This window comes from Rhea americana, unplaced genomic scaffold (assembly GCF_003343005.1).
Source record: "Rhea americana isolate MKP2758 unplaced genomic scaffold, rheAme1 scaffold_383, whole genome shotgun sequence".
Classification (NCBI taxonomy): domain Eukaryota; kingdom Metazoa; phylum Chordata; class Aves; order Rheiformes; family Rheidae; genus Rhea; species Rhea americana.
This window is the reverse complement of record NW_028186516.1, coordinates 165,886-177,939: the sequence shown is the minus strand read 5'-3', so window position 1 is coordinate 177,939 and position 12,054 is coordinate 165,886. Positions and strand designations below refer to the sequence as shown.

The 12,054-nt window shown below is 40.0% G+C and overlaps 1 protein-coding gene across 1 annotated transcript in view; it reads right to left on the bottom strand.

Moving 5' to 3' along the window:
* The window catches only part of GFPT1 (glutamine--fructose-6-phosphate transaminase 1), a 37,433-nt gene that overhangs the window by 17,878 nt on the left and 7,501 nt on the right, over positions 1–12,054 (bottom strand). The window contains exons 3-9 of the mRNA XM_085313360.1: positions 7,250–7,357; positions 6,765–6,872; positions 5,732–5,857; positions 4,819–4,877; positions 3,787–3,921; positions 2,860–2,921; positions 1,984–2,063 (exon numbers count right to left, since the gene is read on the bottom strand). Of these exons, the coding sequence (XP_085169486.1) occupies positions 1,984–2,063; positions 2,860–2,921; positions 3,787–3,921; positions 4,819–4,877; positions 5,732–5,857; positions 6,765–6,872; positions 7,250–7,357 (678 nt within the window). The remainder of the gene's footprint in view (positions 1–1,983; positions 2,064–2,859; positions 2,922–3,786; positions 3,922–4,818; positions 4,878–5,731; positions 5,858–6,764; positions 6,873–7,249; positions 7,358–12,054) is intronic.

Genomic DNA, 12,054 nt, shown 5'->3' with positions numbered 1-12,054 from the left:
TAATACAGCAGAGATTATTAATGTAGCTTCTGCTTAACAGATTCTTCCCACTTACTTGARCAGCATTATAGTTCAGATTTCTTTAAAAGGTGTTTACAGAAGACAACAGAAAAAAAGAAAAAAGAAAAAACCCCACCCTCCTAATCTTTGTATTCAGACAAACCAGCTAGAGAAAGAGAACAGGGTTCACCTTTCATAAAGCTGAGGTTTGTTTCTCCTTGGGCAAAAGCACATAGATTTCACCCCCTGGTTGGCATTGTCTGAGGTCACTGTCTTGTGATGCTGGAAATACATTTATTTACAATAGCAAAGCATTACAGCCTTTCCTCTTGCATGGAAGCTCTCTCCTGCTTCAGCTGCAAATTTAGTTCATCAGTTTAAAAACGTTGGGTTCGTCTTAAAATAAATTAATTATTTAATATGAGATTAATAATGCTTTACYCTGATAAATGCCTCATGTATTTCAAGTTGATTAAATACAGCCACGCTAAAAGAGCAAAGGTTCCAGCCTCAGCTAAATCTTACTGCTTCTACCAGGAGCTGCAATTGAGATCTGCACTATACTCAGGACATAGCTCTTTGATACCCTAAAGGAATTCCAGAGAATGTTTGCACTACGATTATCAGTGGGCTCTTAAATCACCTTGTTTCTAATTGCAGTGGGTTTCACTCTATCGCCTTTGTTAAAGGTAATTTACTGTTTCATTCTGTAATCAAAGCTGTAGGGAGCATACAGCACTATCGGCAGTAAATCAGCAGTTTTGTACATGCTCAGCATTATGTCAGAATACTTGGGATGAGATGGGTGGATTGATGGAGGATTTTCCTGTGTGTTGCTCAAGATGCTTSTGATACAGAAATTCTGATTATCCTGTTTGTCTCACTACACTACCAGGAAAGCAATAACCACATATTAAAGAGACAATGCAAGTTTCCCTCATTTATTATTCCTTTCCTAAGGAACGGGAGGATTTGTCTCAAATTTCCAGTATTATATTTTCTCAGGCACCTTCCTCCATTTTTATGGATATTCCATCAAAAGAATGATCCATAGATTGCACAGCTGAAAGTGTAATTGGAAAGAAAAATAACTTCAGATAATCAGTGAAAACAAAAACAGAGAAGTGATATATATATATACACACATTAGGGAATTACTACTAATTATCCAGTGTCAAACAAGAATAAGCACAGACAAACTTTACTGGGACTGGTTCTTCACATACGTTGCTATCATTAGCAGCACTGTTAGGAAGCAGTAAGACACAGTGGCACAGAAAGTCTTTTTGATCTTTGCAGTGCTCAAAGAATTAATCCAGTGCCCGCTAACTGAATGGGTTCCAACTCCTCGGACAACAGTAAGGTGAAGAATAATTCTTAGTCACTCTCATGATCAAAGGTGCCACTGACTGTCTGCAGTGGCAAAACAAACTTGCAAGGGAGATGTACAGAGAACCTAAATACAGATTGCCACACAAAGGATACCGGCATGCTACCTTTGTTTTGTTTTGTTTTGAAACCATTCTGTTACAGAAGAAAAAAGGTTTGTAATGGTGAAAAGCCTACAGTCAGCAAAGCATAGTCACTTTTTTCTTGGAAAAAACAAAGTCATTGCATGCCAACATGCCGCAAACATAAACTCAAATATCTAAGTYTAACTATATTGCACAAAGAAACGTTTTCCTTGCAACTGTACAACATTAAAGTCTTGATTAAAACTAGAGGTTAGTTCTGCTGRTGTATAGAGGGATATCAGGGAGCAAAAGCAGCAGGTTTCTCAGCAGACTAAGTTGTGGTATATGGTATAACGTATGGTTAAAAACATCTTTATTTCAAAAATCTTCAATAGTTTAATTTACAGCTGAAAGTAAAGGGTATAATATCTACTCGAGAGCATGCAGCTGGGGCTCTGTGCAAACACTATGCTTTTACAGTGGTCCAAGCGTGACTGGAACCTCCTGGGAAGGYGGTGTTCACACTTACCAGTCCTGTACAGTATTGGGATGTGGTCAGTGGAGAGCTTGTGCTCACTGCGCACTCCGATTAGCAGGGGGCTGCCTCGCCTGCAAGCAAAACACCAAATTACAACCATGAGTGCCCCAAGTTTCAGCATCCGAACATTCSATCTTAAGGGACTGCTGTTCTCCGGCGCAGCGTCTTAGCCACTGAACTGAACTAAAAACAGAGAAAGCGCCTCACAGATAAATTGTTGTTGCTGCAAACACAGCAGCATCTGAATAAACGCAACGTAAGRACAAGTTAGCGTCAGTTCTGTAAGAGTAACTGGAATTCTATGGACACGAGTCAAGAGCACAACAGCTGTTGCCCACTGGGTGCATGTACAAACACATACTGACACTGAGATGTTAAAACTGTGTTAGGCACATGCACGGCTAAGCCATTCCCAACAGATCCTGATGTTTTAAAGCGAAGTACTACACCTGAAAACCAAGCTGGTCTAACTCCCAATTTATTCAAGTAAAATGAAAATAAAACTTGCCCAAATGCTGCCACCACAATTACAAATGCAATGGAGAATAAAACCATCCCTTTTAAAAGCTCTCCTAACCAGCGTCCTGAAGCATGCTCAGATGGTCAGAGCTGGCCTGCTTCAGACCAACTGCAACACAAGTGGTCACTAGGAAACCGATAAAACACTTCTAGAGTTTCCTGCTAATAACGAACAGAAAAGGAAGGAGGGAGAAAGAAAATGAAAAACAACAGCTACCACCAGCCCAGCATATACAGCRTAATTAGAACAACCACTACATTATCATCTTCTAATTAGTCAAAAGAAAGAGCTTAGAAACTACACATGGGATGCAAGAAAAAAATGTTGTCTTTTATAGCTACTCTTACCTGGTACCAACTGCTTGACCGGGATAATGAACACTTTTGAACACAAGGGCAAAAGCACCTTCCTGGAATGAGAGAAATACAAACTGCCACCAAGATCTGCAAGTAAAACTTGTTGCCTATAGCTACTATAGCTTTTGCCAGACAAATTACTGAAAAAGTGTCTCCTAAACAAGCTAGTTCTGGAAAGAGAAGTATATTCCTCTTCACATGCATAATTCAGCAAATAATAAATGACACATGGAAGATGGAAGCAACATGCTTTACAATTAAGTTCCCACAAGGGGTCAGCATCTCTTCCAGACTGGAGGTTTATACAGAGTAAATAAAGTCCASTTTCAGGGAAGATCTTAAGCACAAGTTTAATTGGATCATGTCCCACTGGCTCCAATGAAACTTCAGTAAAAGCTCAGATGCGGTTTTGAATTCACTCTCCTAAATCAGTGTCTCAAACTGTGACTTTGTTAAGCAAATGAACCCCCACAAACACACAGTAAGAGAAAATAATGTTAAAAATCTTGCATGTGTTCTCTCCCAACTTAAAGAACTGGCTGCCTCAAGATACTATTGAGACCAAAACCTTAACATTAGTAAATAATCAGGAGGAAAATATCTACATTACATAAGAAAGAATATGTATCTAAAGGAGAGTGGAAATTACTGTCCTTCACGCCATAGACAAAGCATTAAACTGACTGCAAGAAAACAAAAACAAACAAAAACCTTTAAAAAGCAGCCAGCCCCTATGTTTACACTACAGGATTTCTTGCAATACTGACACTGATGGGCATAGACTTGCGGGTCAGATTCAATGCTCCAGAAACACTTTTCCAACTTAGAAATACTAGTAAAATTTTTATATTTATGCTCAATTCTATCAGAAAAAATTACATATCCCCTGCTCCTCCCACCCTTTCCAAAATATATTACCAGTTGCTGGATAACCCTCTCCACCAGGGTGGTGAAACTAATATCATCACTTTCACGATTATCGTACATATACTTGACAAGCTTTGCAATACTTTCCGTGTCGGTCTCAGACTCAAAATCATATCCTTTGCTTTCCTAAAAGTAAGCAACCAAAAAACATGGTATTATTTTCTGACATTATCACCATCAGTCCCTATCAAATACTTATTATTTGTTGCACAAATGGTAACTAGAGACAGCAATCTCTTTCCCCAAAATGTAATCTAAATTTAAAACATGAAAAAGATATGTGAACAGAAAGGAAGATGGAGAACAACACAAAGAAGTTCAGCAACACAGGAAAGGTGACAGAGAGTAACCTCAGCGTATCTGTCAAAGAAAAGGATGTAAGAGCAACGAAGATGCAAGATGATCAAAGTCTGGACTGGAATTTTAACCATGAGGATGGAGAGGAAAGGGAGCTTCTTAAAGATGTCATACACAAAGAATTGGCATATTTAAATATAAGCATGGATATAAGGACCTACAAAGAAGCCCTATTCATCTGTGATGTGTATCTTACAGAGCTAAGTGACAAGTTTAACAATGGCAATGTTTGCAACTCAAGAAGGAAAAAAATGAGAGAGAGTCTGGAAGAGATTTACTTACTTCTGCTAATAGAGCTGTCAACCAGCAAAACAAAATCTGTGCAACTCCTAAAGCTGGATCATCAAAACAAGTGCCCTCAACCAGAGAAGAACGATTCCCCCCCTCAAAATGCAAGATGCCACCAGCACACTGTGACTTGGATAGCAATTTCCGTCCTTTCAAAATGTAACCTTAACCTGCAGGCCTGTCTTGAGCTCAGCAAGTATCATAAACAYGTACAATAATTCTATCTCAAAGGATCTCCAACAGAAGTTGTCTCAAATTATCAGGTGTTTTGCCACCTGGTGCAAGGACTTGCGCAACTTCAACTAGATAATCTATACAGCAGTACTTCACTATATCCCCGGATACATTCTCTCTCACAAACACTCTAGTTTTACTTACCAAGAATTTTCTTAGGTCTTTGTAGTTGGTTATAATGCCATTGTGGATAACAATGAATTCTAGAGTCAGGGAGAAATATACTGCTCAGATCCAAGACACAGGCAAATGTTTTAAGTATCTTAAAATAGTAGTACAGTAAATATTCTATTCCTGTGGCCTACGTATACAGATAGCAGTATAATACTAGAACAGAGAGCAGAGTCCACAATTTTATTGTATGTAAAGGTATACTTAGTAGGATAAAGATAGGAGTTCTACTCTGTGGTGCCAYTTCCCTGATCTGCTCCATTTGGGTTGGTAAGTAATGGCAAAAGCTAATAATTACATGGRTGGGACTAAGACAAATTAGATCCTGTGAAGTTTTTGAAGATTCTTAAATGATTGGCTATTTAGGAACCCACACTTACTAGCAGTAATTAACTACTACGCTCATTCTATCATTTTGCTGGTGCCACCCACCAGGACATTACACAGACAYGCACACCAACCTAGCTGCATTCTGCAACAGCACAGAGCAGACCAACCCACTGCCATCAAATGGTTGGGAAGGGAAAGGATGGGAAAATGCTTACTTTGGAATTTAATCTGTGTTTTGATATCCTCCTTGTCCAGTGGCCATATGCTAAGTGAAGCTTTGGGGCACTAATCCCAGTTCTTCAGAAGATTGTCTACTGCTGCAAGCCATTCATTAGAACCTAGCCCACAGCTTCAGATCAGTGGCCAAGCCCCACTGGCTTCTGCATAGCTGGGATTAGTATCATAGCCTAAAATAAACTGTTCACAGGCACTGCYTTCAATTATCCCTTTCTGTTACACACTAGCAATCAGAAAAGGCAATAAGCTTTCCTGAAACTGTAAGAGCTGTCACAGCTCCTGCTCAGCGACACACATTTGATCAGGCAAAAATTCTTACCGTTGTTCTTATCTGAGCGTTGCGGGTGGCTGTTGATAGGACTGGGCTCGCCATGGGTAGCCCAACGGGTATGTGCAATTCCAAGATGTACATCAAACTCAATGTCAAGATCCATATCCTGTTGCTCTGCAGGCAAAAGTGAGAGAAGTTTTTATTACTAAGGGCCTGTCCCTACCCCAAAGCCAACATGGAGTCTTATCAAGCTTTCAAAATAAGGTCCACAAAGACTGCAATACTAAAATGGAAATAAAATCAGCAAATCACTAACAAAGTGTCGAGTGTATAAAGCTATCACAGCAAAGACCGTGTGCTCCAGTAAAGCAATAAAATGCTTTCTTTCATGCATATTTAAAGATGTTCACAACTGAAATACACAACTTCATTTCCACTCAGAAAGTTTCATGTCCTAAAACTACCACAGAGCAGAGAAGAGGGAAAGAAACTCTTTACCCAAGAATCACTGTTCTAACAAGTGAATCTTTCACAACACTTCCTTGCGCCTGCCTCTCTCCACATCTCCTGGCTGAATTTGTAAGGGGAATTCTGAATGTGGGTGTGCACAAGTTGTCTCCCTGCACTCCTCACCCCACAAAATAAAAATCATTACACGGATTCAAGGTATCAGTAGAGATCAGCACTAACATACGCTATATATATTACTATGCATATAGTAATATATACATATATATATGCACACACACACAATAAACGTTACCGAATTTACTCTCTCTATATAGAGAGTAAATTGTATATCTATTTATATATTTATCTATCTTTTTTCTCCAGCTCAATTCTATTTTAACAGAATGTGATTCCCGTGGCTTGAGAAATCAGAACTTCTCTGTGACTTCATGACAACATCCACRGAATCACCGAGTCCGTCACAGCACGTGTGTTTATGCCTGTGTTACATTTACACATAATAACCTGGAATACAGTGCTTCTGAATAAGACAGAAGATATTCAAAACAAATAAAATTATAAGATGTTTAATGGGAGGAAAAGGGGCAAAGTAATCAAGAGTAAAACATACTGTGAACCTCTTCATCCAGAGCCTTCACCTTCCCTTTCTGTTTGATGAGCTGGATTTTACAAGCATTAGCTTCCCAGTCTTTGTCATTTCCTCCATCAATTCCCACACCTAATTATCACCACAAAATGAGGAAAGAGTGTGAAATGCAGAAATTATGTTACGGTATTTTACAGAAACAAATGCAGAAGTTTTTTTTTTCAGTGCCCTTTTTTCCCCCCACTTGAATCTCAAACTAAAGGTTAGAAGCCCCTTAGATTAAAAATGGATTTTCCTTTTGTTGTCTTACAGTTATTTTCAAATGCTTGAATAATACGCATCAGAAATGTTTTTAAAAAAATTGTAAATCTAAAGTCAATCCACAAGTCTGACTGCATGATCACAGAAACATCCAATCTGTTGCTTCAGTTTTCTTCAAAAGTAGGCAACAGTTGAAAGCATTCATAAACACACAAAGAGAATCATCGTTTAAACTTGGAGAGAACTACCTGCAGAATCGTATCCTCTGTACTCCAGCCGCTGGAGCCCTTTGATAAGGGTCTCCAGGATCTCCCGTCTTGTCCGGGGAACATGGTAGTTCAGGTAAGCAAAGATTCCTGCACGGGGAGGAAAAACAAACCTATTTAATATCATGACAAAATCTGTATTTGCTATCTGCAGGTACAAACTCAGTTAAAAAAAAATCTCTAAACTGAAACAGATGTTTGTACTGAGAACACCCTAAAGGAAAGTATCACTGCATCTGTAGCTTTTCTTACTCCATCTGAAGTCCAAGGGAGATGATGTCACTTATATTTGAGACACCAAAACTAACTACAGAAATGCCAGCATCCTTTTCATAACACTGACAGGGACTACACAGGAAGCAAGCTTGGGAGTAATGAGGAACGAATTTTCATACGGGCTGGACCTGCGGGACAGAATGAACTGCCAGGAGACGATGAAGTGGACAGGAAACTCATTGCTCCACGTTTAAAAAACAACCAAGCTCCTTCATCAAGCTTGGGCTTTGCACTGTTAAGAACCATCTCCTAAAGGAACTCTTCCTTAACAGTTAGCTTTCTCTCAAGAAGTTCCTCCCACCGCCTCTCTAAGAGGAACTCATTTAACTCATGAAAACTAACACCCTCAGTCAAATCTAGCTTTTTTTTCCTGAGGGTTGGAAAGAAAGATAAATTGTTACTTCTGTTTTTAAGCAGTTGGCATGCAAACATACTATGGTGCTAGGGACATATAAACTCTTAGATCTGTGATATCAACTATGGCTGTATTTCAGAAAGATTCCCTTCGATGCTATTATGAAACAATAGCATGAGGAGACATTTACTGAATGCTAGAAATATCTGCAAAGAAAATCATTCTACCCAGTCTGAGATTTTAAAGTAGAAAAATATCTGCAGGAATAGAAGCACAACAGGTTTCACACAAACATCTGTATGTGTAAGTTTCCAAAAGTGACTGGTAATTTAGGTTTGGTAATTTAGGAAACTTTATTAAAAGCCTGGTTTTGAGAAGACTGGAGTTCAGTCCCATCAAAAAACAAACACACACACACACAATTTAAAGGCATCCCAAATCTTTGATTTGTTCCTGATAATGTAGTCATACAGCCTGCCTCACAGTTCCCAAACTTTTATTCATATAAAAGTCTTTACTCCCAAGATGACTTTTTGTGTCTTCACATTTACACAATTTTWAAAAGTGTTTAGAAAAGTGCATTCAAACTGTTTGTGTTTTGGAATTATCCTAAATAATTCAAAGCTTTCTAATGTCTTCATTTATTTTATAAGGAGAAACACACACAGTTATTTCAGAATTGACAGATGCATTGAATACCACATTGCAAAGCACTGAAACATTTACGAGGTATTTTTTTAGCCTGTACAGAGATAAATGACACCTGCAAGAAGGTCGCTCGCACCCTTATAACATTCTGACACTCTCCAATTCTTTCCTGTTTTGCATGGACTTTGTCTACAGGTCTCAGGACAAGCCTGTCAGATCCATCTTCTTCCTAACCAAAACCAGAGGAAATATGTCCCGCTAGTTCTGCTACAAAAAGAGCATGCTACCTCTCACTTACGTTGTTCCTCATTACTAGAAAAAAAAAATAGATGCAAGTTCCACTGTTTCTCTTTCTTAAACCATCTACTCAAGTTCAGGAAAAAAAAAAAAAAAAAAAGATGGATTCATTTCTACTTTCATTTCCAAAAAGTCCAAAGCCTCTTCGATAACCTCTTGTAAAAGACTATTAAGAAAATAGTAATCTTCCACAAGAATCTGCACAGTTTTGCTTCCATTGCTCCTGACATCCCAACCAAGTCAATACATGACATCCAATACACACAAGCCTGCTGCTGCCATCTCTTCATGGCATTTGTTCAACTTGAATTTTGGTTCTAGGGACTAAATGAACAGGGCAAGGTCCTTCTCCACAAACCTTGCACTTCACAGCTAACATCCCAAGAGGTAACAAAACATTCAAAGTAGCTAACAGCTGCCGTATTTCAGAAACTTCCTCCGAAGGATACTTCCCTCTCCCCTCAAGACACTCCTCCCCACCCTTCTGGGGAAAAAAAGTTTTCTAATTTGAGATACTTAGTTCACTCCGTTTCTAAAAAACTGTGTTCTTCAGACAAATAGCAACCTCTCTGTTTACAAGCAAACTGACTCCAAAGAGCTGTCACCCAGGCTGAAGGACTGCACATTTCAACTATATCCTGGATGCCTAAAATCCTTTAAATGACTTCCAGGTCTTACAATAGGACTATAAAGCAGACTGCTTTATCAGTAGGCAGCTGGAAAAACCCCTCTCTCCAGATTTGCCAGAAAACTCCCAAACAGACATCCAGTGCAGTGGTAGTATTATACATGAAAACAAGTGTGTACTATAATATAGAGGAAAAAAAACACGCACAAGGTGTCTTTAAAAAAGTACGCTGGGTTCCAGCAAGTCTTAGCGTTTCACTTTTCATCAAAGCCACCTATCGTGACGTCCAAAGTAAACCTACCTCAGAAGGCATAATTATAACCCACACATATAATCACGGAAACGTGAAAGCTTRCATTTTTCCAAATTACTTAAATAATTTCAGAGCTGAAACCTCTCTCCTTTTTTTACGTGCCTCGGAACCATGTTCTAATGGTCCCCTTTCCACCCAAATCCCTGAGCCTTGCACTCGTTATCGATGGCTCTAGGCAGCACCCCACTYGCACATCGGCCAGGCCCTTCCAACAGCTCTCTGCAAGTCCCTRCAATCTCTGCATTAACCCTGCCGACATTTCAGCTACCTGCACGTGGCATAATCAGTCCCATCCAGGCACAGCTAATAAGTCAGTCTACTACCATAGYGCGACACCAAATGCCACTCAGTTTTCGTTCTTTTCAGCAAATGGGGACTGGTGATGAGTCTTAAGATGCTCTTAAGATGTTTGAACTTTTTGCTGGCCTCAGTGAGACGGTTCCTGTAGGTCGCTCCCGGAGAACAGCGGCAGTGTGAAGGGTACCAGAGCCTCACCGACGGCAGCACAGAGCAGGCCTTCTGCGCCATGGGCAAACACGGAACCGACTGGCAAGCTGGGCTGCAAAGGGTGAACCATAACCACTTCCAAGCTAGGGGAAGGGACTGCTTGCAAGACCACCAGCACATACAGGCATGTTCCAAGAAGCAAGGGGAAAAGAGGGCTGTAGGAAAGGCAGAGGGGAAAGGGTGTGGAACAGGACTGCAGTCTCATTTAGGTAGTCTCAGCCGCTGCTCTGCCACCTTACATCCCACCTTGGCTGCCCATCCGCAAAGCCAAACCTCTCTAATAACTGACAGGCGTGAGGCTCGTGAACGTACCTCTCTTCTGGAGCCAAAGGCACTTTGACATCACCTACATAATGCTAAATAACAGGCACACAGCTATAAAAACCCTAACTTGTTTTCAAGGCTGTGACATAGCTTTTAAGATGAGGGTTATTTTCAAATGAAGCAGACCAGAGTGCCCAAGTCACTTCAGCGACACCAGCCCTGCACAAAGCGCAGGGCGCATGTGCCCTCCCAAATGTCTAATCAACATATCTGTATCAGCCTATCTATAACTGTTAGAACAGAGCCGTGGAAGAAGAGACCGAAAAAACACCCAAGAAAGGTCACCTTGCACACACTTACACTTTACACACACATACACTTCTCACACACACGCGCTCTCGGTGCCCCAGCAAGGCCATTGCAATGAAGCACATACTTTTGCTCTACCTTTAGTTTTGGCACAGTAACAAACTCCTCTCAAGTTTAAACAACATCTGGAGCTGACAGCACCCCGCAATTTCCCATCAGTTCTCYCCGGCATGTCTGGCAAAGAACAGCCAGCGGCAAAACCAGTGTCAGACACCCAGTGCCGGGATTCCCGTGCTACCCACCTCTTTTCCAGCTGCTAACCTACATTCATTTGCATGCACTGATGTGACATACGAATTAATTCCAAAAGAGCTGAGCATAATCCCAGGCCATTACTGATTCCTCATTCTGATGTGCAGAAGAAATTAAAAGTTTTGTGGTTTTTCACCTTAAGCTACACATAGGAAGGCTCAGAAGAGCAAAAGGAAATAGGAAAAGGGAAAAGAAACAGAAACACAAGGTTCAGCTTCAAAAAAAAAAGGAAAACTACCAGTCTTATGGAATCCATCTTTTTCTTTTGGCTTAGGAAGTCTTCCACACAAAAGAAGGCCTGACTCAATATACAGACATGATTATCGATCAGAAACTTGGCTTCCTGTCATAAAACATTTTGTAAAAGTGAGTTGATCATTTTAATCTCCATCCTGCTCCTGGCACAGGGACTCAAACTTAATCTGAACTAAAAAAAAAAAAGAAAAAAAATCCTTCCTTCTAATCAGGGCAGACTTTGAAGTGTTACTTAGACATCTTTATTAAACCTGAATCCAAATCAGACAACACAGGCTTGAAAAGTTATTTTCCCTACAAATTTTAACAATGAAACAAAATACAAACTTGATTCCTTGTCACAGGTCACAAATGCTAATGGTACATAACAAAGTGCCAAGTACTAAACAGGCACAAGGAACAAACCAAACTCTTCCAGGTACGGATGGCTCAGCGAAAATGAGACTGAAAAACACTAGTATTTATTCCTACTTGTATTGTAAACAAACAGAAAACATCTATCTGCAAAGCAGCTAACCTGGCATTTGCCTCAGCCATTGAAAATTATTAATTACAGCACAATTTTATTAAGATCATTCAAAAGGACTGAGAAAAAGAGTCCAAATCTAAGACTAAGAATGCCA